Here is a 27,517-nt window from a genome sequence, read left to right on the forward strand (position 1 = left end):
GGACTAACTTCTTCAACCAAACAGGAGCAAAATTCCTTTTTGATGATTCAAAATTCCTTTAACTAATTTATACCATGCTATTGATTTATCAGTTTTATCATTTACCAGGTTCCATTTATTTTATGAAAAGCAGACATGATTCTTGAGTATAGTCAGCTTGTCGCATGGTACTGTATAAAGCGAAATAAATCACACCAGAAGTTTATTTTAATTACTGAACATGTTTGATCAGAGGAGAAGTGAATCTGAGAGAGACATTTCGAACATAGTGAGAGATTGAACAGAGGTGATGCCATTACATTTATTCGTTTAGTTGATGCATTTCTCATAAGTAATTTACAGTGTCAAGGCACTTACAATTATTTACCTATTTATACAGCTGAGTAGCTTTTACTGGAGCAATTTTAGGGTAAATATCTTTCTCAAGGGTACTAAAATCAGAGCTGGGAATCAAACCTGTGACCTTTGGGTCAAAAGTCCATAGCGCTAACCAGTACACTACCCGTTGCCCTTAACATTTAGGCAAAGAAACTTAAATGGGCAAAATCTATTGGAATGCTAATTCGCTGGCTGTACCACCATCGGTTTTCTTTATTTTATTTTGAAAAAAAAGAATACATGAAGTGCCTTTAATATACAACAGGTATAGTTGTACCAGGATAAGGCTGTAAGGCAGCTGTGTTGTCAAGTATTTTTAAGAATGTTGTGTAAGCTTGAGGTTTAAAAACAGGACATTTTGGAAAAAAGAGAGAATAAGAATTTATAAGATTTTTTTTGCAACATGAAAATTTGAGATTGAAATTTTTATTAAAATCGTTGCTTCAGTATTGTTAGTTACTGCTATAAACTGTATTTTAGGAAAATAAACATCCTGTTGGTAACAAGAGATTCAGATTACCTGTGGGGTTCTCCTTTCTTTATAACTTTGCCAACATTTTTTTAATGCATGTTAGCATTTTCCTTCACCTCCAGTGCTATGGTTGTTAAATGCTGATGTGAAAGTAATTTTTTGTGTCAACTGAAAGATGATGGGTCTTCCTGCTTAGAAAAGCCCTGCCTCCTTCTTCAAATGATTTTGACGCCATTTTGGTAGCCGGTTGAAATCTGTCCTGGAAGACCCTAGTAGCAGTTCAAAATCTGCGTCTGAAAGGTACTCCTGTAGAGAGAGCAATGGAGGGGATTAGAAAGGAAAATGTGAATTAGTTTGCTTTTGCTTACGAATGCATCTAAATATTTATACGGGAGGTGAGTTAAAACCTGAAATGGCCTGTGCAGCAACACATAAGTGTGAAAAAATATACTCCCTGCTTGGAGCAAAAGCCCATCGCAGATCATTTACTGCCATCTCACTATCACTAACTACTTGTCCGAGTCAGGGCAATGGTGGTCTAGAGCCTATGCTGGAATCACAAGGTGCAGGGCTAGAGAAGGTACACCTTGATGGGACACCAGGCCATTGCAGGATCACAGTTTATGCTTCATTTATGTAAAACCTAACAAAAGAAACATTTCAAATTGAATTATAATTTCTCTTCCTTCTACTTTGTAAAGCACAAACTATAGAACTTGATTTACAAAATGACCAATTTCATTGATCATTTCTAAAATAATTTTTTTGTCAGCTGTAATTTAGCCTTCATTTAAAACTTAAAGGTTTCTCATGCATAACAGCCCCAATTCGAGAATTCTTAGAAAATTCTTTGACGAACTCATTGAAAATCATTTAAATCGCCATGGCCAATATGTCATTAAACCTCAAAATATTCACCTATTTTTTCATCAAATATGTCTTGTGCATGTTTCATTATGATTGGATGGCTTGTTCCAAGTACAATGCTCCTGTAGGAATGTATCTGTAAAACTATACTCGATCAAATGATATATAGATGTGCCAGAAAAATTCGTTTGGGGAACTCCATTGGGGGTTTCCTATTGCATGCAATTTGTTTGGCTTGACTGCAGTACAATAATCTGCTTTTAAGAATTTCTCAAGAAAATGTCACTCCATGCTACCACAAGCCAAATAGATTTCTTTCATGTGAATTTGTGACTAAATTGCCTTGGGCTGCTGTCCAGTCTGTGATAGGCTCTTGATAACTACAATTAGAAATATCTGAGTTTCATGGTTCTTTTGTAATTTTTTTTTAATTCTGTTTTATTGTAAATTGTTACAGAGCTGTATCTTATCTTTTTCTTTTATTGCTCATTGTTTTTATAGAGAAGCAATGAGACTTCAGAGTTGCCAGTATGGATATCTGACAACTGTCATGCATAGAAGATGCTCGTGTTGCATGTAGAGGACCACTTCTTCTCTTGTGTGGTGTTGAAAGTCACCAAGGGATGTACTTTAAATTTAAATATGTTTTTGTAAGTCTGAAATGATACTTCCTTATCCAGATTTTATGGTCAAAGTGCATTGTTCATAAGTCACAATGTAATATGACCATAAAAGGGATTGTCATAACGCAAGCACACACACACACACACACACACACACACACACACACACACACATTTTCTGAACCACTTGTCCCATACGGGGTCGCAGGGAGCCGGAGCCTACCCGGCAACTCATAATGCAAGCATTCATTATAAAAGGGATGCCTCTACTTAAAACCTGTGGACTGGGTTCTCACCTCTTTTTTTCCAGGGTCCACCTCATTAGGTAGCTCCCCTGGACCCTTGTTGATCAGCAGCTCAGCTGGGATGCCTGTGGCCTTCTTACACGTTGGAGAGCTGGGAGCCACAGCAGGACCAGGACTGTTGCTCGGAGAGGGGTTTGCTGCTTTGGATTTGTAAAATGGTGGGAAACTGACTTGGCCACCAGAGATGTTGTTCATCTGTGCAAAGCCCCCATTCTTCTGGTTCAGATCTGTGTTGTTAAGGCTCTGCAAATACATGTACTGTGTAGTTAAATTGAGTTTCTCATTATCACATTACATGACTTTACTATAAACAAAACCATAACCTGCCATTTATATTTATTGGTTGGGTTGATCACTTGCTAGATACACAAGCATTTGCAGACAACATCTATGCTGTTCTCTCATACCAGCTTATCTGTCCTCTCATCTAGAACTCTCTGTCAAACCAGACAAGTTGCTCATATCTCCTGCCTCATCAGCTAAGAGCCTGGGAGTAATGACTGAGTCAACTCTGTCTTTTTCTCAATACATCGAAACCACAACCCAATCCTGCACATACAACAGACTCCATGCAACTCTTGGTCCAGGCCATGGTGATATCCTGCCTGGACTACTACAACTGTCTTCTGGCATCTCCCATCAATCCTCTCCAGCTGAGTCTACCTGCAAGAGTCCATCAAGCGAGGGCACCGCTACTACCAGAGTTCTACTGTCCATATTGTGTTCTGCTTCAAAAATGTCTAACACTGAAGCTGTCTGTGGCACCAAGACCAAACATTATCAGCCCTTGGAGATCCAAACATTTGCTCTGCAACAGTAACCTGGTGTATCTTCTCTCCTTAACTCCTCAACCCCGTTTTAGTTTCTCCATGGGCCTCCAGAGCTGTGGAGTGCGCTGTGAAGAAGGTTGACTTCATCCCAGCAGATCCTTTCCACCACTCACTTGACCTCCAGGCTTTGACTGAAAGATGGGTTACCCCAGAAAATACAGCCATTCCAGCTGTATTTCCACTGACTACTCCTTCTCTCACAACCCTCATCATTCAGGAAGATATGGAGGCAGAAGCCTGTTTATTTTTCCCCAGTGGAAATTTTCAGTTCTCTCTCTCTATCTTCCTGATCTTTTCTGCTATGAATTCAGTGTTGTCTCTATTGTCACCCTGACCACAGGAGTCATTCTCCAATGTCTTCCTGGCTGCTTCCTGGATGACTTTGATATCTTGTTCAGTAGCCTCATTGTGGACAGCACTCCACTGATCCTCCTGGGTAACTTCAATTTACATGTTGAGAAGGTTCATGAAGGGGGCATGATGGCATGGTGGTGCAGTGGCGTGGTGGCCTGTTCTGTGGTGGGTCTGGGGTTCAAGTCCTGCTGGGGGTGCCCTCCGGCGGACTGGCATCCTTTCTTCGGTGTGTCCCCTCCCCTTCCAGCCTTGTGCCCTGTGTTGCTGGGTTAGGCTCTGGTTCACCAGGACCCCACTTGGGCCAAACAGTTTCAGATGGTGTATGTGTGTGAAGATGCATGAAACAAGCCTTCTGCATGTGACTTACTCAACTTCTCTACTATGAGCCTTCAGGCACTCCTGCAGTACTTTGACCTCTCTATGTCTCAGTCCTCTGCTATTCAGAAGACAAAGCATCATCTTGACCTTGTCTTTCCTAGAGGCTTTTCTGTCCCTTCTGTCACTCTGCTTCATGTTTCTGACCATTTCTTCATCTCCTGTTATAACTCCATCAGCATTACTAACCCCCCTTTGGCCTCTGCACTCTGTTATGTTCAGCTGTAACTTAAAATCTCTTCCGCCTGCCTTCCTTTCTCCTGCTGTACTAATTTCCACACACCTGCACCTGATCACCACAATCAGGAAAGAACTGAGAGAAGCACCTGTATATACAGCCCCCAGGGAACGCTGCATGCGACTTCAAGCTTACTTTAGAGAAGACCATTCCTGAAACTCCAGTCCTGACCCAAGTCTGTCATCACTGTCCCATCTGCCATGTTCTCCTTCTTCATCTCTAAGCCTCTTTGTCTCCTAGTCTCCACATGTCACTAACTGCAAGCATCACATGTAAATAAATTTTGCAGTTGGGTTCACCACAATCCACTCCTCTGTGTGTTCTTGACACCCACATCAAGTTAAGACTCAAGTTATGATCTAAAAGGCAAAGGGCTGTCACCTGGATGCCTACAGATTCTAACCCATCTTCATACCTCATGAACTGTTTCTCAGAACTGCTTAATACCTTCCAGCATTCAAGAATGGTCTCAAAAATCATTTCATTTGGATCCATTTCCATCCTGAGCTCCTGATACCTTCATAAGTTATTCCTTGATCACACGCTTTTTATCTACCTGTTTTTTCCCTTAATACAACAGTTCTATAGGTAACTACAAAAAATATTTGTGGTAAGAAACTGCTATCAAACATGTTGGGCTTGAATAATTGTGTTTATGTGTTAAGTCCTTTGTTATAGGATCCACTTTTGTTCATTCTGAGTTGTACAACTTATTGGAAAAAGGCATTAGTTAAATGTATGTACATGTATATCTCCTGATAAATGCAAGACAGAAAAATGTTTCATCTTAACAAATGTGTTTGATTTATTTTGGTTTTCCTTCTTTTTCCCTGTGAAATAAATGAGACAGTACTACAGTGAATTTGACTGTCAGTGGACATCTCTCAGAATTTCTTTATTCCCCTCAAAAATGTTTCATGCGTGAAAACAGCACAAAAAGTTACTTACAATGGTAATATTTGAGATGGATGCAACAGCTCCAAGTTTATTCTTCATTTCTTCATATGAATATCCATTCTGTTAAAGAATGAAATATGATTATTACTATACGGTTTCTCACCCTAATATTTTATACATAATTTGCTAGTCAGCTCCATAATGCAATAGTGTGGTTTTATGTGGACTACACTTTACTCTTGGGTTTAGAATAATTGCAGAACTTCATTGTTTAGTTGCTAATCATGCAATATCTTCTGTTTTAGTTCTCAGCTGATATAAACTACTCAGCTTCTACAATCAGCCTTCAGTCGATCCTGCAGTCCTTGGACCTCTTTAGGTTTCAGTCCTCTGCTACTTATGAAACAGCCCATCACCTTGACCATGTCTTCTCCAGAAAATGAAGCTTTCCTGTTTTCTCTGTCACACATGTTTCTGACCATTTCATCTCCTTTTAGCCCTCGGTCACCAGTTCACATAAACTGCCCTCCTCCTCCTACTTCCTCTCTCACTGTTCACAAGTTCTTGATATCCACTTATGCCAATCATGTTGAAGCTCCCAGAAAAGCCTCATTCTCCATGTTTCACCACCACCTATAGGAACATGAGATCAGCAGCCTCCTGCTTTCACACAGACTCATCAGCTGCTCTATTGATCCCATCCCTTCAGCTCTTGAACAAACCATTTCTTCCCAGGCTTCCCATTACCTCCAAAACCGGTATCCAGTTCCCAACTGATTCGTCCACCTGTCGAAATGTCTCTATCAAACTGGACAACTCATCCATTTTTCCTGCTTAATTTGTTAGAAGCCTTGGAATAATAATTGACTGAATTTCTACTGGAGCAATTCAGGGTAAGTACCTTGCTCAAGAGTCCCACAGTCAGAGGTGGGAAAGAAACCTGCGACCTTTCGGGTCCAAGGACAGCAGCTCTAACCACTACGCTATCAGGTGCCCTATGAGGGGGAATGGTCTCCCTCCCTCACTCAAAACTGCTGAATCCCTCTCTGTTCAGGAAGGGTGTTAAAACATCTCTTTCAGGCTCACTTCACTTTGGATCTCCTGTCTACTCAATAAATCTACTTTATGTAATTTGTCACAAATATCTTTGTATTTCTTACCAACTCTGTATGCTGCTACTCATGCAATGTTATTGTTATGTAACCTGTTTCAAATTCGTGCTCTAGCGATTCTGTATGCAGATTTGAATGGTGACATCAGAAAATCTCACTGTTTTTTGGGTATTATGTATTTACATCTACAGTATGTCCCTCTTTCTCTTGGTAATATGCATTTTGTTTTCAGTGCATTGTATGTCACTTTGGATAACAGTGTCTGTTAAATGAATAAATGTAAATGTGAAAATTAAATTTTATATATGTGAAAGATAATCTAAATGAATATATATACTGGTTTAGAGTAATACAAATGTCCCAGTCCTACTGTGCATTGTAACTATAATGGCCCTTGTGTAGAAGCTGAAAACATAAAGGGTCACACTTACACTCCACTTATGAGGGTCCCATGCATTGAACCAGCCAGTAAAGGTCGGTGGCTCAAAACCCTGCTTGACTGTGATTATGGGTGTCCCAGGATCCCTGCCTGCTGGATGGGTATTCAGATATTCCACTGCACTGGTATGTGCCTCATTGGTCTCGTAATCATTGGCTGACCTGCCAATCCACAGGAAGATCTGGGTGGGCATGGGGTGAGAAAGACAATGATGATGACTGTGACAGTGCAGCACAGAACAGATCTCACTGGAACTGCTACAAAAAAATGTTTGTATACTGCTCTGCACAGTGGAGGGAAATGTGTCATGTACAACTTGATGCCGTAGTCAGGCTGCTGATACCTTTCATAATAAAAAGGAACCTAATAAACTATTTCAGTAAATACCTCTGTAACAACAGCTCTACTCAAGATGCAGAGGCAACATCACCTCATCCCAAGTGTCAAGCAGCATGACATCATCCTCATCCAAATCCTCTTGTGTGAACTCGTCTATCTCTGTCATCAAAAAGCGGCCTGTCTGGTTGGAGCACTCAAACAGTCGGGGCTGGTGGAGGGGCTTCTCCTGCTGAAGTCTGACAGATCATAGGATACAGATGGGTAACTGCAAAGAGTTAACTCTAGTGCCTACAAAGATTTATAGTTAATGCATAGTTAACATCTGTCCTGGAGATCTTTTCTCATGACAAAAGAGTGTACCTCTTGTTGCTGGCATATGGTGCCTTTCCTCCCAGTGCTACCCAGAACTCAGCTGGCTCCTGGCTTTCCATCACCGTCTGTTTGTCCTGCTTGGAAAGAAGGTCTGCCATAGCTTTTCCCATTTCCCTCTCATCCCCACTGCAGCCCTGTGAAGGGAAACATACAAACAAGAGTATGTAGGCACACACAGGTAGAGATATACGTTTGGTTACCTATTGTTGTCCAGACTTCATACTGGCCGAAACGTTATTAGAAAAAATATAAAATATACAAATATCACTAACAGATGGAGCAGTAACTCAAATTTGGTTAGCAGTTACTGTGGTGGTTTGAGTTTTTGCCTTACAGTCAGCGGGTCCTGAGTTCTGCAAAAAATCCCTGATTCTACTGTAGTAACCTTGAGCAAGGTACAGTACATACCTTGAATCGCTTAAGAGGACAAAAATCACTGAGCTGCAAACCCTGTCTAGCACTAGGGAGACCGGACTTTGATGGGCCATGAATTGGAAGACAACTTGAGTATCGGACATGAACGATCTTTGGGTTGGTCACATGGTCATTTTCTGTGGCTCCACTCCAGACACCAACCATTTTGATATTTTTCCCTCTAATATTGATCTTAAGTTATTTGATTCGACAGAACTTGACATACCTTGTCCTAAGGAAGTCAAGGATTACTCTACTCTTCCCTCAAAACACTCTCTGAAAGCGAAAACATCTAAAACAGTACCACTGAGAGAAGACTGACTCGGAGCAGGTGCCATCTACTAGCCACTGGCACTTGGACCCGAGAGGTATTTTTCATCCCTTCAGTTTCAGCTGGGAGATTTTTGTTTCTTTTCTCCATAGGCAATAGACATACTTATAGCTTTAATAACTGTATGGATAATGTATTACTCTAGCATAGAATAGTCAACTGTCTCATTTGTTTCTTTTATCCCTTTGTTCAGCACTCTGTGTCACTGTGTGAGAAGAGCTCTATAAAAATAAACCGAATTGAACTATCTCAGACATGGACAATTTCAGTTCCTTCGGATCATTCCTAATAACCATTGTTATTTGTGACCCTTGATTTATACTTGCAGTTGTTTTCTATATTATGCTATGTTCTTACCTTTTTATGTGACAGTGACCCAGTGTTTCTGCCTGTAATAATAATATTGGGAGTATGGGGTTCAAGTCCTGCTCGGGGTGCCTTGTGATGGACTGGCGTCCCATCCTAGGTGTGTCTCTCCCCATCCAGTCCTACACCCTGTGTTGCTGGGTTAGGCTCCAGTTCGCCAGGACCCCACTTGGGACAAGCAGTTTCAGTCAATCTGTGTGTGTGTGTGTGTGTGTGTGTGTGTGTGTGTGTGTGTGTATTTTCCAAAGCAACGTACATCTCAGAGAAAATACAATGTGTTCATTATTAAGAGAAAGAGACATGGCTGCAGACATGTGATTCTTAAGTAAACCTAGTTTGTTACTTTCCACTTGATGCACCGATGTTCATCGCTCGAGTAAGTGTATAAAACGTATGATAGATGAATCCTGATAACCTCCTACAGTTTTTTTTTTTTTAATAAGGTACACAAACATTCATATACAATGCCGGAGAAGCAACTGTGTAAAGGCTTATCTGGGGAGGATCATAAAGTTACGGTGCATGAACATTTACACCATAGTAATAATAATAATAAAAGCTTAAAAATGCATGTATATTCTTGTACATGGCTATAAAATGACTAAATGATGGAAATTGTTACACAGACACCCTGCTGTGTTGCTATCAAGACCCTAGCTGATTACAGAGCATCAAATTTATGTAGCATTAGGACACATGAATGACATGAAATGGATATGAAATGGTTTCAAGGTTGTCCCACCTTGCCATACCACAGGTAGCACATCTGTTCAGTTTTCAGCAGGAAGACATCATTACTGTTGAGGGAGGAAGCACGGGCTGGGACCTCCGTGGCCTTGGTGTTCCACTCCTGCTCCCCTCGTACCTGGAAGAGCCTCACTCCAGGGTCAGGGTTCACCACCCCAGCTCGCCCAGTTCCGCCCTGTACAGGTAGGACAAGTTTGTTCTCTCTATGTTTGATTATTGCTCCTTATAGGTGGAGCTTCCACCTGATGGCAAACTATTCTCCCCTGACATAAAAGACCTGCTTTTTTCTCTCGTAGCTGATAACAAAAGTCTGTGACTCATTCTTTTTTGTCCCTTTGGATGAGGTAAAGCGTATTTCAGAGAGTCAATATTTATAAAACATCAGGTCTGGGTGGGATTTCAGGATGTTCTTAAAACCTGTTACCATCACTTATCAGGTGTATTTAAAGACTGTAATATCTTAAATACTTCACCGAAAGAAACCATGGTCCATGCTTGCTTCAGAAATACAAAAACTATCCTTGTGCCAAGGAAGGTAATAGTGAATTGTCTTAATATTTATATATTGGTGACACTTATTTCACATTTTCAGAACCGCTCGTCCCATACGGGGTCACGGGGAACCGGAGCCTACCCGGCAACACAGGGCGTAAGGCCGGAGGGGGAAGGGGACACACCCAGGACGGGACGCCAGTCCGCCGCAAGGCACCCCAAGCGGGACTCGAACCCCAGACCCACTGGAGAGCAGGACCGTGGTCCAACCCACTGCGCCACCGCACCCCCTACACTTATTTCAATTATAGTGAAATAAATATATAATAAGTGGAATATCCCACATAGTTTAATTCACCTACAATTTGCATATCATCACAACCGGTCCACAGAGGATGCCATTTTTTTTCCAGTTCATATCTCTTTCATAACAAAATCTGCTATGGCAGGGCACTATTTATTAAAGCTCAGCACTGATTAGTAAAGCTCCATGACTTGGGATTTAGTGTCACTGTCTGTAACAGAATTTTGTATTTTTTAACTGGTAGACTCCAGCATGTGTGGACTGGCAGTGTCACTTCTACACTGATCCCCAACACAGATGCTCCAATTGGTTGTGTGCTGAGTCCGCAGTTGAATTTGATGTTGATACGACCATCATCATAGGCCTGATCGTCAATAATGAAGAGACGGTAGACAAAGAGAGATATTTGCCTTCTGACGCAGCTTTGCCAGGACAGCAATCTTTCCCTTCATGTCAGCAAGACCAAGGAGCTAGTCCTTGGCTTAGAAAGAAGGGTGGAAAACCACACTCAGATCTACATCAGAGAAGAGGCTATCAGAAGGTCAGAAGTTTTAAGTTTCTTGGAGTCATCATCACTGGCAGCCTGAAGCGGACGCACACAACATGTTTCGGCGATTATGAAAGCAGGCTCATCAATGGCGACACTTTCTCAGATGTCCAAGAAGGCCAGAAACGTCTCCATCTCTGCTCACCAATTTCTAGGAGCGTATCGTGGAGTCCAACCTGAATGGCTGTATTATACCCTGGTACGGCACCTGCTCAGTCCAGGAGCGTAAAACGCTACAGAGGGTGGTGAGGTGAGCTCAGGAATTTACTGAAACACACCTCCCTTCTCCCTCCTCTACAGGTGTAGCACATGTTGTTTTACAAAGGCAACTAGTATTATTACAGACCTCAGCTATCCTGCAGAGACTTTCTTCTCTATTCTTCTTTTCTCTCTCCAGTATTTCACCCCTTAAAACTGTATCATTCCCTGTAATGTTGTTCAGTGCTCTGTGTCACTATGGTGCAAAAGCACTTTATGAAAACTAACTGAACTGGTTTGTTGCCATGTGCACCTAGTGTTACAAAACTCTTCCACAGACGGAAAAATACTAAATACAAACACAGACAATAGACACAAGATTAAAACGAATTACAACATCAGAAAATATGTGCAAGAATAACATGTGAAGTCTTTTGATGCAGTTGTTGAGATAAAAAATTAATAACCTTATGGGCTCTTGGTACAAACTATCCTGGAATGCTGAGGTGCGAGTGCTAATATTTGGGAGATGGTGCCAAAAGGGAGAATTTCTCTAAAGTGCTCTTTTCACCATGGTGACAGAGAAATGACAAAAACATTGTCACATTGTGTCTGCTGCTGGTCTCCTGACTTTCTGTTACCTTTTAAAGAGCATCTTTTCTCACAACACCTTTATTAACAGGAAATGAGAAGAGTAAGGTGATCTCACCTCATAGATGATGAGTTTGCCCTTGAAAATTGCAAGGAAGTGGCGGGGTTCCTTGCCCATGGTCACCCTGACCTGGACAGGTGCTCCGTTGTACTTGTTGTCCACATTAACAGCCTGATAGGCACATGCAGTGATCTCATCTTGGGTGGCATGGCGTCCCTGCCGTGTTACATGTATCATGTGAAGAAGGAGTTCTTGAACCCTTCCCCGTCTCTATATATATGCTCTCTTTTGTGGAAAGCATCTACCCACAGAACCAACCCCATCCTCACAACAAAAAGTATTTACAGTAAACATTTACATTTTATTAAATGAATTGAACTGGGTACCGAATGATTTAACTGAGTTTTTCCCGATTAAACTACAGTATATGTTCAGAAGGTGTCTGAGAAGGCTGCTGAAAAAGCCATGCGGCCATGTGAGCACTTTGAGAACTACTGAAAATGAAGATGTGACTCTTGTTTGCTTGTTTTCACACTACAGGGATTAAGAAGAGAAAATTTCCTCCATACCAGCCACATGTAAAGGATGTACTGCTGCTTATTGGACTTCATGTAGGTATACAGCACCAAGTAGCAGTCCCCTCCATAGAACTGACCATGTGTGTTTTGGGGCACTTCTTGGAGCTCAAGGTTTTCAATTCGCCACACCTGACAAGCAACACAAGGGTAGTGTTGAAAGGAAATGGTGGCAAGGCCTATAAGGTTAGATACAAATATCTCGAAAACTGGCCTAAACATGTTTCTAGAAATTCCCAAAAAAAAATGTTGAAAGATCTCGAAAAAAATTCTCTAAATATCCCGTAAAATTTTCTAAATATCCTCAAAAATGCCTAAATATCTATATACATATTTATATTATTTTAAAGATAAAGGATGAGACTGACAAATCAACTCGTAAAAACGGTTTTATTACCTACTTGAAGTGACGTGAATCTCAGAACTTTCATGCCCAATTCAGATTCCAGTGTCCCAGTGGGTTGGCAGAAAAGTTATTAAAGTGTGTCAAATCCAAAACAACAAAGAACATTTTACAGAGGCTGGCTGTTAGATTTCTACACTAAGGATCAGCATTCAACCAGTCATTACTAATAGCCCTTCATCAACTCTTTGTTTGACTGATTTGTTTGGCTCGTTTTTCCCAGGTGCTGACAGAGAACGACGATTCCCTTGAGGACCGGTCGACAATTTTCTTTTTCTAGACAAATCACTTGATGCTAGAGCTTTGAGATGATCTAAAAGGGACACCACTTCATTTTCCCTCACTGCTGTACTAGTACTGGACGTTTTAGCTTCGGGGGTTTGCCTGTCTTCACGATCCATATTCTCCACGTTAGATTGCACCAGACATTGTGGGATACATTATGAAATAGTAAAGCTGCTGGATGATCAGCTTGCCAGCTCAGTAAAATCAAAGGAAATGCAAAGAAACCCTCAAAGTAGACTCAGAACTATGGTTCATTTTTCTAAATATCCCAGGATATCAGTTTTTTTCTAAAAATCTTGAAAAATTTGCAATATCTCAGAAACTTCTGAATATCTCCAAAAATATCCGGATATTTGTATCTAAGCCTAGCAAGGCCTCGATGGCAAAGAGTGTCCATCCCTGGCCCGGATCTGTGTCGCTCACCTGCACTTCCCCGGAGGCGTCATCCACCATACGCTCCTGGGCAGCAAGTTCAGGGCAGGCATGAAGTTGCATCACATCAAACTTGATCTGGTCCACCTTGGCTGGGTGCAGATAGAACACAGGTGGTGAAAAAATACATTCACTCTTACTGGGAATGCATTCAAAAAACACACATCACTAGTGACGTTAAAATCACGTTATGAACTATGTCATCCACTGTGTCTTACAGTGGATGCTTTAACTAACCATAATAATTTACATTGTTACTGTTCTCCTGCTTTAATTTAACAAGTTTTCTCCCATCATTATGGGTTGGGATGTTGGACTGTTGCTAATGATATGACTGCAGTGTCTAACTCATCAAATTACCAGTCTTTCCAACTGAGTATGTGCTGCCAAGGCCCCGAGTTTGACCTTTCTCCTTCCAGGTTTTGAAGAGCTGTTTAAACATAGCTGATTCCCCACCTTCACACATCACCTCCACATGAGTGCTGGAGGGGTAGTTTTTTGCTTTGATAAAACCCTGCAACAAAAGCATATTGTCACTTATTGACCATTTCATTTTTGTTTCCTTTCAATTACATGATAAGACAAGCTGCATGGACAGCTTTAGATCAGACAAAATACCAAGAGCTACATGTGATGTATGGTTTACCAAGTCTATATCTATATTTTGTACATGTTTCTACATAAGACTGAATCATGCAGGGCTGTCATTAAATATGTGAGCCTAAACAGAAGAGAGTCAAAGACACTGCAGGAAAAAGTTAAAAATAGGCATTTTTGCACGACTTTCTCATTTATCAAATGAAGAAAACAAATTCAAAAGGAAAAACATACCGTCTCCGGAAAAGACTATCAGACTGTAATTGAGGATTCCAGGAAGAAGCAGCATTTACATTTGCATTTATTAATTGAGCACCTTTCTCCATACAGTGACATACAACTCAGAGTAAACAAAAGTGAATTTCATAACAAAAAAAAACATTACAGATGCAGACATGTGACGGTCAAAGTACAGTCAGTTTTTTGAATACCACCAGGAGCCACTTACCACTGCCCTTGACAGCGCTGAGCGCCTCTCCTCCGGGGAGGCATCCTTCCCCTTCCACACTGAAATACTGACCCCACCCTGGTCCACAATATAGCAGTCCTGGGAGAGCCAGAAGGCAGGGGAAACTCATTATAAAGCACAGATGCTTTTGTGGCTTTGCTTTATTAGTCTTTGGATACTTCCGTTATCCTGCTTCTTTAGTGGAAATGATATGCACATATAAATGCTTTCATGTGATTATAATAAAATTTATGAAAAGGTCGGAGGGTTTGTGCAACTATCTAAGTAGAGCACAAAGTCAATATTCATAGCTGTTCTCTTGCTGTTTTCTATGCCTTAGGTTCAGATAATTCTCTTAAAAAAACCTTTGCCTTCAATCCAGACATTTCGGGCTTTTCCTACAGACAATCAGTAAATACAATAAATTACAGTCATAATCTATCATTCCATGAAGCTAACTTGCTGCTGTCGAGGAAAACAGTGGGTGAATGAAGAGAATGAAGCCCCGTGGTACTTACTGAGGAATGGAGAAGATCCTGAGTTAGAGGCTGGGTGGCCACCTCTTGGACAACAAGGCTGCCACTGGCATCGGAAACCCTGGGGGAGGAGATACAGATACTTAGAAAGAGACAAACAAGAAACAAGCACAAAGCACAGGAACGCCAGAGGGAAAAAATAACATTTAATGAACTATTGCTCTGAACAAGTCCTCTACACATGCAGAAGACAGCAAAAGCAACAGATACAGGGTGAACACCGACTGATGCAAAATGCATCCTGGAGATGCATACTGGTAAAGCCTGATGTTGGAGGTCTGATAAAGGTCAGGCCTGTCATCAGGGATGGCTTCCTTCAGCGGGCCTTCCCGCTTCCCCAGGACTGTCTCCATGATCTTCATCAGCTCTGGGGAGTCTCCTTCACAGCCTCCTTCCACTACTGCAATCTGGGCTCTTCCGCCGCGCTCACGGTCCCGGATGTCATTGGCCAGCAGCACCGCCTTGGCACAGGTGTCACAAAAGACTGAGTGATCTTTTCCATCTCAGTGATAGTCCTGAAAATCTAGCTCTTTTTTTTTACCATGTTTATGGAAATAAATTGTAGTGTGAATGGCCAAATACAGGTGCTAATAGGTAAGGACCTAGACTAAAAGGCAAAGACCTAGATTTGAATTAAAAGGTGCCACGCGGAACACGGGGAGCCGGGATGGCTGAACCCAAGTGCAGCGTTGTTTGTCAGAAGTTGAGGGAAGAGGCGAGTTCTCAAAACCAGGGACAGGCAAAGGGTCGGTCGATCGGCGAACAGGACAGGAACGAGGATCCATAGACGTAGTCGGAGAACGAAGCAAGGAGTCAAAAAAAACCGGAGATCGTGGACAGAGCAAGAGTGCGTGTAGTAACACGAGAAAGGGAGGTTGTCCAAACGAGATTCCGCAACGGTACAGGAGCCTAAGAGGGTCTTTATAAGGTGAGTGATTACTCATGAGTTAGTGTGGAGTCAGGTGTTGTTGCTTGTGCTGTGGGTGTGGACGTGACAAAAGGTAAAACTGTTTCATTCTAAGGCTTTTTCAGTTCACAGAAGTTGAATTATAAGAAAACTTCTTTAGAAAAAATAAAAATTATAAATTATTTACATGTATAGAAAATACAATGTGTTCATTACATTAGCAGGAAGAGGCACTTAGATGGGACGTGTGATTCTTAAGTGCAGTTTGTTTCTTTCTTTCCACCATATGAACCAATGTTCATCACACGAGTAGCTTCATAAAGGTTTATCTGAATTTCGATAATTCCTTTCTAGTAATTTATTATATATATATGCATATATACATATGTATATATAAACATTTATGTTACATAACAGCAGTAGCTGTGTGAAGGTTTATCCATTGTTTAACAGGCAGTGGATAAGCCTTCACGCATTATAACAGAACTATCATTTTTAGCAATCCAGATATGTTGACCTTCATGTTGGTAATGCTTTTTGACAATTTAAAAGGATATATATGGTATGCTTATACGTGCCATAAAAAAAAATCTGTTAATCATCCGTTCATTAGCAATTTGAAGAAGCACTGAAAAAAATTTTAGCTCAAAAATATCGCTCATGAAAATCAATAGCTTCTACTGAGAAAGTTGATATTTTTTGCTTTACTTAGTATGTAGTTGCAGCACAGATGACTAACTAAATGTTGAACTAAGAGGAATTCCTAAAATGAAAGACCAAAACACCAAACATGATGTTCTAAGTGTAATGCACGGTACATCGTGTGCTATGTAGTGGTGTCGATATTAATATTATTAATATTACACACTAACCTTGAGTTTCTCCCTTCTGTTGCTCTCAGGGCCATTCCACTGAATAATCACCTTCCCCATGTCCAACAGAAATATATCCCCTTTGTTGAAGCTATTCCAGGAAACATTCACCTATGAAAAAAACACAAAGTTTGTTTTAATTAGCTCGTACCATTGCTTGTACCATCATTCCTGCTGGTTTTAATTAAACTAATGTAACCGAGCATTCTTGTCGGGTCCGCCTAGACACTTAGGGCTCCAGAAAATAACAAACGCTACCCGTCCAGGTTGGTTTCCAACACCTTCAAAGTCTTTATTGGATGCAACACCTGTGAAACTTACAAGAAGACTTGCTGATGGGCTCCAGTGCGCATTTACAGAGTCCAGCCTATAGCAAACCCCGAGGGGAGAAAAGACTCATCATACACACATATGCACCACTAGTGAACAGTCTCCTAGTGTCACCACATCCGAAATTAAATATTTCACACTAATAAAAGAGATAGTAAAGAAACCAAAGTGTGTATGTGGTTTTGTTTTCATGCATTTTACATTTGTTTATTGATCAGATGCTCTTCTCCAAAGTGGCTTCCAATGAACTCTATGCAGTGTTATCAGCCCACACACCTTATTTACCACAGTGACTTACACTGCTAGATACACTACTTACAATGGGTCACTCATCCATACACCAGTGGAACACACGAACTCTCTGTCAGTCACACACTATGGGTGAACCTGAACAGCATGTCTTTGGACTGTGGGAGGAAACCAGATCACCCCAGAAAACCCACACAAATCCATCAAACCGACATCCTATCACACCACCGAGGCACTGTGAGATGGCAGCACTACTCGCTGCACCCCAGTGTCACCCATTTATTTGGAAGTGTGGTTGGGGTAGATAATTTAGGACCGGATGCCCTTCCTGCTGTCAGCTCCCACCATTTAGCTGGGCTTGGGACCAGCGCTGACTAACCAGTTGCTGGGGCTCTGGGAAGTTTAGTGCTGCCGATCCACTGAACTGCATGTCTTGGAACCATGGGAGAAAACTGGTTCACGCTGAGAAATTCTACACAAACACGGGGAAAACACACAAACTCCACATAGGCCGAGTGGGGATCGAACCTACATTCTCTTGCTGCCCCTAGGCACTGGGGTGTGTCACTGTGTGTCATTGTCCTTCCCAAAGGAGCCAACATGTGGAAAATAAAACTCCGACTGAGCTTCTATTAGGCTCCAAAAGTTATGGATGTAAAGATGTAAAACTTGCATACAAACAGAAGTTAATTTCTTCTTAACCCCATTACTACAAACCTCAGTGGCTGTTATGTTCTTCATTCCTTTGATGTGGAGCAGCCGCAAAATGTTGTATACATTCGTGTCGACATGTCGGAATCCGGATTCCACGCCACCCTTCTTGTAACTGAGGAGGAAAAGTGCTCTTACAAGTTTACCTCAAAGCCAAAGTTGGAATGTCTTAAAATGTCATCACATGTTCATTAATATTTGTTGGTTTATTTAGTGGAAATAAGCAAACATTTTTTTCAGATTCAGACTCCAATTGAGAATCACAGCTCTGTTTATCGGCAAGAACTTCGACACATCCCTGGGAGCGAAAGGTCGATGAGGAATAGGGACTTGCTTCCATTTCACAGCCCTGCCCTTTTTAGCTCTTATTCTGTGCATGGTGATGGACCAGACAGCTACCTGCTTCGTGGAAAAACAAAACAGCTGCTTGACAAACAAGAGCTTTCAGGCAGAAGAGTGGAAGGCTTGAGTACTATGGTACAGGCAGTGTACTTCATCTACTTTAAAGCCACCCTCTGCGACTGAAATAACAGAAATGTTTTGCTGTTGTGAGGGTCCCAGAGAGCACATGGCACAGCTGAAGTCTGAACAACTGTTGTGAGCCATGTTTCATCACTTTAATAGCTTCAGACATCGCTTCCATGGCATACTCACACCATGCCACTCTTGAAATAGCTCTGGAACTTGGGGGACTCACAACCCTGTACTTCTCTGTGCTGGATGGGTTTGCCACCTAGGAACTCATCCATTTGTGTGACATAAATGGCAGCTGCCCCCTGCTCATCTTGGGAGGAGGTATTTCCAATCCAGTAATGGATGTCCATTTGACCAGTAGAGTTTAGAGTTGTCTGAACACACAGACACACACACACACACACACAAAAACACACACATCATATTATCTTCAATGGCACATGACTCATCTAACCTAGTTGGTACGTAGCTTCTTGAAAAAACACTACAACTGTGTTACCATAAAAGACTGTATTTGAAAACTGTAATGATTCACAAAATTCTAAGCAACATAAAAGCAAAAAACAAAGCAAAACAGAAGTACAGCAAAAAAGACGATGGTGACAGATACACGGCCATTTCTTAAAAAATGTCATGCATTGGCAAAATGATGGACATGTGGAAAGGCTAAGACTGAAGAGATGTACAATACTGCTGTCAATGTGTTTGGGGTGTTACCAGAATAAATACAGGTTTGTTTGTACATAATATTACAAGCAGCAAACTGGCTGTAGTTATTCTATTTTTTTGTTCTTGAAACCGGTCTCAGAACAGTGGGCCAAGGAAGCACCTCAGGTACCGGATACTCACATAGAGCACGATGTAGCAATCGCCTTCAAAGAAGTTTCCATAGGCCTGTTCTGGGACAGGAACCATTTGCATTTTCTGTAGAGAAAAGTCTCCTTTCACTACACTTTTCACATTAAGCAGAACTACTTCCGGTTGCATAAAGTTGTACTCATTTTTCAGTGGGACGTGAAATAAGATTCAGCTGAAAAGCAGTCCAGAGCATTTCTCCACACCTTCTCTGTATCAAACAGTTGCATCATTTTTTTTTTGGTAAAATAACAACAGACTTAGAACAAACTAACTGCAAATGTCCACAGAATGAACACATAAAAAAACACAAGTAGTTTGGTGCCCGAGATGATGAAATGTAGTAAAGGAGGTAGAACTCAATATACTATTTTTAATCCTTTCTGTATGCATTACTCGAGAATTGATTCAAACAAAAATATTTCAGAAGTTGGAAGTATTACTGTGGACCCAAGTGCAGCATCTTTTTCTCTGAACACGAGGATCAAACAGGTACTCGTGGTCGGTGGAGAGGCAAACGGTGGATCGACGAACGGGGTGGTAGCGAGGATTCAAAGTCATGGTCGGTGAAATGAGGGGAAGGTGGAAGCCATAGGGAGCAGGGCTCGAGGACGAGGAGGTGAACGAGGGAGCAAGGAAGGGAAACGCAGTGTAAAGGTCAGGCGAGGCGAGGGTGAAGCTCAATAACACAAGCGGGACGGTTATGGGACGGTTGTGTCATACAAGATTCCTTGACTTGAGTGTGGTGGAGCGGCTCCCTTTATACGCTGCCCTGCTGATTACAACCAGGAGCTTGTTTGGACTGTGGTCGTGGGCGTGGCATACAGGATACACACATTAAGACTAGGTCACCGTGTCTGTCAGTTAAAGGCATTTAAACTCAGTTTAAATCAAATTAAATTTGGGGATGTCTCAACTGGTGACTTTTGAAATTGGTGGGGGTGGTGACAGTGCTGTGCTCATTGAGGAGCAGGTGCTCTGATGGAGTTACTGAGAGTGTGTCTAAAGGTGATTTAGCTATGCTGAATTTTGCAGGGCCAGATTGATGTGGTTGGTCAGGGATGAAAGATGGGACGTCCCTGTGAATTGATCCTTCTTACTGTGTTTCAGCTGAAAAGCGATGCTGGAGTTATGTGGTATGGTACGTTGTATTGATGAATTTCAGAACTATGCTGAGAGCTTAGTGAGGTGATTTTGAAAGTACATAAGAAGCCATAATAGACTGGAGCAAACACAGATTCCATGGTGATGTCAATAAGGAGAGAAATGTAATGATCCGATGCATATTAGGCAGTTGCTGAGAGCTGCAATTGTGATTGATTTTTAAATGAACCAAGGTGCTTGGACATTGTGGAAACTGTAGATCTTCCAGCAGCAGGGCGAACCGTGGATTGTGAAACAAAACTCAGTCTTTTCCCGCTATTGATTCGCAGCGTGATTTTAATCTAATTGATTTATGTAGGAGAGCAACACTAGTCTCTAAAATAGTTTCATAATGTCAAGGGATTCAGAGCAACTTTTCTTGTTCATATGGACAAGAGAGAGGTTTTCAGAGTGAAAGAGCATTGCGTGCAATGAGGGGAGAGGCAGAAACAATCGGACAGACATAGAAAGAGGCCTTAAAAAGCAGCTGAGGAAAGAAGGGATGAAATTTCATGAGGCTACAGTGCCTAGAAGCAGATTATAGAGGATACAGGATAATTTTGTTAACAATGCCCGAACTGAAACCAAATCTGACAAATTACATCTGAAAAATGACATAAAAAGTTGATTGAGGTGGCTATTGAGTCACGGAGCTGATCTGGGAATGTTAATGGGAGTTGAGAGATATTGTGCTATGTGAAGAATAGCGGGTGCAAAGGCGGGTACCTCTTGGAGGGGGCTGACTGGAAGGCGGGAGCATTGAAAGAAAGTGGCGAAATTCCCAGGAGGGGGAAGAAAAGCAGTGGTGGGGATGATGGCAAGTGGATAGGAGAGTAAGGAACCTGGACATGTCTTGGAACGAGAGGGAGATGGTCCAAGCACACAGATGCTGGCAGCAATGGTTCTAGCGTTGCCTCTGCAATGGCTTTAGCTCTATAAAAAGTACTTCATTATGGTAGCCATTAGTTGACTGTCTTCCTTGTTTGTATCTGTTTTTCTTGCCTTATGCCTGTGTTAAAGCGCTCTGTGTCACTGTGTGAGAAGAGCGCTCTATAAAAATAAATTGAATTGAATTGAATAGCCCCTTGACACCAACCCCTCTCCAAGAGCAGAAAGGAAGCAGTGTGGATGTGGAAAATGTTGGGAAAGGGGGGCACTGTGTGCAATCTGCGTTTTCCATCTATGCTCATACTCCCTGAGAGGTGCACATAGTGGCACTGGCGAAAGACTTGGATCCAAAGGCAGAAGGAGGAAAGGGGGAGGTGGTCAGAGACAGCATCTCTGAGAGTTTGTACACGGCAGCTGCACTGAAAGAGGTTGTTCTGGTAGGTAAAGAGGGAGTCGAGGAGGGGACACTGAGAAGAAATAGCAGGATGAAGAGAGGGTGTCGACAAGGCAAAGGTGGGAGCAGATAAAGAACGGAGGAGCTGTAGCAAGAAATGACAGTTCTGACCTTTGGGTAGTCTATTATTATTATTATTATTATTATTATTATTATTATTATTACTGGGGGCTGCAGTGACTGGGTCCTGCTCTCTGGTGGGTCTGGGGTTTGAGTCCTGCTTGGGGTGCCTTGTGGCGAACTGGCATCCCATCCTGGGTGTGTCCCCTCCCCCTCCAGCCTTTCACCCTGTGTTGCCGGGTTAGGCTCCGGTTTGCCTCGACCCCGCTCGGGACTAATCATTTCAGTCAATGTGTGTGTATGTGTGTGCATGCGTGCGTGCGTGCGTGCGTGCGTGTGTGTGTGTGTGTGATTATTATTATTATTGTTGCTGTTGTTCTTGTTATACTTACATTCACAGTCCATATCTGCAAGCCAGGTGTCCGTCGGATTGTTTTAAATGCTTCAGGAATTTCTTCCATCGTTGTGTGAAACTCTAAGAGAAAAAGAATGTAAATGGATTCACTCAAGAAAATGCAAATGTGTGGAAGATTAAAGTCTGTTTTATGAAATTTATGAATGGACCAACAGACCACATTTTGGTATTTTGGCCTTTCACAAGAGCTCTTATATGTCCTGCAATGGATGTTTGATGAAGCTTTAGCGCTGCAGACTTTGCCATGTGATCCCTATGTCTAGTGTCATCACCCTGTACTAATAACATACCACCGTCATCTGTACCACGTCACAGTCATGTTCCAAAGGATTAACGTGGTGGCAGACATGAAAATCTGTGCAAGGGAATAGTTAATTTCCTGCTCACTTTACCTTTCAGAGCTTTGACTTTTGAAGAATTAGTGATGATTTGCTTACACTATATAAAATAGGCAAGGTAGAGCAGGAACTGATACAGGAAATTAGTCATGATGTTTCCATCTCAGTTTGCCATGCACATTATGACAGTGTCATGATTTTTATATGATTTTGGTAAAATAAAACCAGTCCACTCAGGAAAACGTACGTAACTGTCAAAGTTGGTTACACACCCTGCTCTGTAGAAAGAAGCACAATGAAAATATAATCAATCAAAGAAAATGATTAAGTCACTGGAGATGACCTTGACAGATCAGATATGGAATAAAAAAGGGAGGTAGCATGTTTGCGTTGCTCTAATCAAAATTTAGTGGACTAGTTATCTTGTTAAGTTACTAAGAGTAACACTTTATGCTCAAGAAGGCATTAAAATGCTTATAATTAGTACAAATGGTGATGACCTCTTTATTTATTAGAGTTCACAAGAGAACTGTAAACATTTTCAGGCACCAATTACCCTGGTAAGTTGGGCAAGGACAGTATGGCCTTCACAATGTCCTTCCCTCCACACACTTTTCAACAACATAGTAACAGTTACCGGGAGAGCAGCAACAGCAACTGGAAAGACATGTTTGCTCAGGTGATGTGGAACAGGATATTTAGGGCTACAAAGTGTTCCCACCCTTCATTAATACCTCCTCAGTTCATTTCACAATCTGGAGTGAAGTAAAACACTGAGTCATACCAGTAAAAAAAAAAAAAAACACAATGAAGGGAGTGCTTTAATTCATCAATGTCTACAAGGTATGAACATGTTGTGTAACAAGTTTTTCAAGTACTTTCTCAAATTACAAAAAAACACCATCACTAGTTAACTATGTGAGAAAGAAATTCTTGATCTTTACTGTTACTTGTTGTTTCTGATACATTATTTTGAAAATATTTTTCTTCTTTGAAGCACATCCCCTTAACCGCAGAGAATCAAACTGCTAGTGGTTCTGCAAGAAAAATGAGCGAATACTCTGGTACCCTGTTGTGCATGTTTTTTTTTTTTTTGTAATTTTCATTATTTCAATTTGATGTAACGATGGGAGCATGTCTTGAGTCAGCATGTGCATAGAGTTCAGCAGAACACAGTAATTCACCCAGTTTTTGCCAGTGAATTAACTTGGAAGTTACTGGCATCACACACTCACATTCACAGCATGTATGGGTGGTGACATGATGGAGCAGTGGCTCATATTGGTGCTTCACAGCACTTGAACTTTGTGCCTCTGTTCACCTATAGCTCTCACTGTGTGCAATCTGCGTTTTCTTTCTGTGCTCATACTCCAAGGACGGCCATGGAAGAAGGTCGTGGTAAATGACCATGCTTCAACCGGAAGCAACATGTGCCCCACATGAGTGGAATGCAACTCGGTGGCCGTTACTCTTCCCCGAACTTCTCAACTATTGCAAATCTAAAAGATTAAAACACACCTTTTAAACACCAACATTACTTCACGCTACATATACATCTCATCGATTCTCTTTCTCCAAAGCAGCTTTCAAGTGTCTACTCATTTTGACAGCTGTGTATTTCTTATTGAACCAATTCAGGATAAGAGTCTTGCTCAAGGATAATACAGAAGGAGATGGAATTTGAGGCTGGCCCCTTTGGGTCCAAGAGCGGTAGCTTTAACTGTTGTACTGTGTGCTGCTTCGGTAGATACAAGTCATATGTACATATTATTGAAAAATATAAGTTCTTTCTTCATCTAAGTTCCAGCAGCCAGCTGGTGGGCTAGTGGTTGGTACTGTTGCCCTTAGACCCAAAGCTCTCAGGTTCAAGCCTTACCTTCAGCTTCACTTTGAGCAAGGTACTTACCCTAAAATCACTCCAATAAAAATTACTCACCTGTGTCAATTGGTAAATAATTGTAGGTAGATTAACATTGCAAGTTGCTACGGGGTGAGAAAGTCAGGTGAATATGACAAATATCAGTGATACACACCAGAACTAGGTGAATAAAGTATGTGGAAAAAAATTATATGATTAGAGCAGAACTCCAGGAGGACCGTCTGTGTTTTAACCCTTATCAAGAAATGTATTTGTATAAATGCCATCAGAGTGTATTTCTCGAAGAGACTGCTTTGATAAACAACATAGAGACACTCTGTGAAGAAACACTGCTTTTCAGCTGCTTACCCATCACACACAACGGCCGGCAGAGTGTGCCGAGCGAACTCTAAGGGTGCTGGATCTTTAATAACACCTAAATAATGTACATTTAACACTCTAACAAGCTGGTCACAGTGGGTGTGGGCTTTCAGTCCAGCTCAGAGTGTGTGCAGTTTGCATGTTTCTCCCTGTGCAGAAGAAAGTATCAGCGAACCCATCCCCCTTTGCTTTGGGAACCATGCCTGTGGTTGCTGTGAGTCAGTGAGTCCAACTCAGTGGCACTTCCATCCATCAATAAGGTGGCACATATTGGGCAAGAACACTATTCACAACAGCAACACTTAACATTTCATTTGTCTCATGACCATAGTAACGAAAAACACATGGTATCGTTCTGTAAAAAGAGTCTCAAGGTCATTACTTGTGAGATGATATTGCCAAAGAGTCCATCCAGGTGATAAGGTCTTTTTCAACTTTTTCAGTTACCTTCATTCCACTGGATCACCATGAAAAGACCTCGCACCTATGGTATTATAGTGACTACAGATTGTTTCCGAGAGGGAAGTTGAAAATTTTAAGAGGACATTTCTGAAACAAACTGAAAACAGTGATGATTGACTGTTGTGACTGTGTCCAGAATGACCAGAAACAGTGATATGTTGTTACAACAAGCATAAATAATAAAGTGAAAATCAAAATTAACATGAGGTCAAATGCATTTCAATTTGACCTTTTGTAATTGAGAAATAAGCAGAGGTATACTCAGCATATAAGCAGTTAACATATTCAGCTCTGGTCAATCCAAAGCCTATTTTCTCTGCTTGTCCTTTTCCTCTTTGTAGTTGAATTAACACAAAACTCAAACACATTTGTGAAGCAAGGCAAACGTGTTCAACATGGCAAAACACCTCTTTTTACTCCGTGGGAACACAGCTATGACATGAGTAAAAGTGTGAAAACAAGCCCTACCTTGGGAGCCTTCTTGCTGCAACGAGAGCTGTATGCAGAGTGGACCGAGTGCTCTGGTGTGGGAGTGTGTGGATGAATGGGTCCACACCCCTTCTTTCTTTTCTCATGCTATTTCTCCCCTCCTTCCCACACACACACACACACACACACACACACACACACACACTTTCAGAACTGCTTGTCCCATACAGGGTCTCAGGGAACCAGAGCCTACCCGGTAACACAGGGTGTAAGGCCGGAGGGGGAGGGGACACACCCAGGACAGGACGCCAGTCCATCGCAAGGCACCCCAAACAGGACTCGAACCCTAGACCCACCGGAAAGCAGGACCGCGGTCCAACCCACTGTGCCACTGCACCCCTCTTTTCCCCGTTTACTCTAATGAACACAGGCTTCGTTCCTCCTTTCTCTCACACCTCCTCTGAAAGGCACCAATGGCAGCAACATCCAAAAGAGGCTGCAAAGAGGACGGACACTGAAAAGAGTCTCCTCCATCTGTATGTGAGCATCAGGAATGTCTTACTCACATTATTGGTCCCATTTAATCATTTCTTTTGGAAGTCCCATCTTATATGAAAAGAAAAGGCTCAGTCCCACTTTGTTCAGCATGACCAAAAGTTATTTATTTAAACTAAGAATTCATTCAATGAAAAATCATCTACTTTTCTTAAAACAAGCTGAATTTCAGAACAAAGTGAGTGAATAAGACAGGTAATTTCTCCAACACAGATCAGGATACACCAAAAGAACGCAACACTTCACTGTTTCAGATTTCTCCCACAAAAAAACTATTTTTCAAAAAAAAAAAAATTCTATTGAAATTATACTTTTACTATCAAAATAGCAGACTTCGCTGCAGGCAACATTTTAGCACGTCTCTAGAAGTTACATTTATTTATTTATCAGACACTTTTCTCCAAAGCAACTTCCGATGAACTCTATGTAGTGTTATGACTACGTACCTTATTCACTTATACGCTGCTTACAATGGCTCACTCATCCATACATCAGAGGAACACACACACTCTCTGTCACTCACACACTACAGGTGAATCTGAACAGCATGTCTTTTGACTGTGGGAGGAAACCCACACAGACATGGGGAGAACATGCAAACTCCATACAGACTGAGTGGGGATCAATCCTATGTCCTTTCACATCTCCCAGGCACTGTGAGACAGCAGGGCTACTCACTGTACCACCATGATGCCCATTCAGCAGTCTACACCTCCTCCATTGGCCCGGTCTTCGCCTCCCATGGATTCAAATGTCACTGCTATGCTGATGATACCCAGCTCTTCCTTTCCTTTCCACCTGGAGTTGCAAACATTTCCGTGCACATTGCTGCCTGCCTGTCAAACATCTCTGCATGGATGTCTGATCACCACCTCCAGCTCAACCTCTCCCCAACGGAAATTCTGCACCTCCCAGCTGGCCTGTCCTCCTGTCACAGTCTCTCGATCAAATTAGACAGCTCACTTATTTTGTCAGTCTCCTCAGCTAAGAGTCTTGGATTGATGATTGACTCAAGTCTGTCTTTCTCTCAGCACATCAAAGCCACTCCCCCTCTCCTTCAGAACTGCTGAATCTCTCTGTACATTGAAGAAGGGTCTTAAAATTCAGCTCTCCTGGATTTACTTTTCTCATGACCTCTTAAATTCATGTAATTTGTAAGTGCTCTATCTCCTCATACGCTCTATAACTTTGAGATCATAAGTGTTGAC

At 41.7% G+C, this 27,517-nt stretch overlaps 1 protein-coding gene across 1 annotated transcript; it reads right to left on the reverse strand.

The window, feature by feature from the left end:
• Nucleotides 1-437: 437 nt before the first annotated feature.
• Nucleotides 438-25,881, reverse strand: vill (villin-like). The gene is made up of 20 exons (XM_018751515.2): nucleotides 25,794-25,881; nucleotides 22,264-22,346; nucleotides 19,321-19,395; nucleotides 18,652-18,845; nucleotides 18,004-18,112; nucleotides 16,708-16,818; nucleotides 15,184-15,389; nucleotides 14,911-14,989; nucleotides 14,393-14,491; nucleotides 13,708-13,861; nucleotides 13,339-13,439; nucleotides 12,222-12,359; nucleotides 11,710-11,868; nucleotides 9,455-9,634; nucleotides 7,590-7,735; nucleotides 7,321-7,465; nucleotides 6,883-7,071; nucleotides 5,391-5,459; nucleotides 2,637-2,888; nucleotides 438-1,156 (listed from the first exon to the last, which is right to left on the reverse strand). Exons 2-20 carry the CDS (start codon nucleotides 22,330-22,332, stop codon nucleotides 1,043-1,045), a joined length of 2,589 nt encoding a protein of 862 aa, XP_018607031.2. The 5' UTR covers nucleotides 22,333-22,346; nucleotides 25,794-25,881; the 3' UTR covers nucleotides 438-1,042.
• Between the last annotated feature and the right edge of the window lie 1,636 nt (nucleotides 25,882-27,517).

This window comes from Scleropages formosus, chromosome 7 (genome assembly GCF_900964775.1).
Source record: "Scleropages formosus chromosome 7, fSclFor1.1, whole genome shotgun sequence".
In the NCBI taxonomy this organism is placed as follows: domain Eukaryota; kingdom Metazoa; phylum Chordata; class Actinopteri; order Osteoglossiformes; family Osteoglossidae; genus Scleropages; species Scleropages formosus.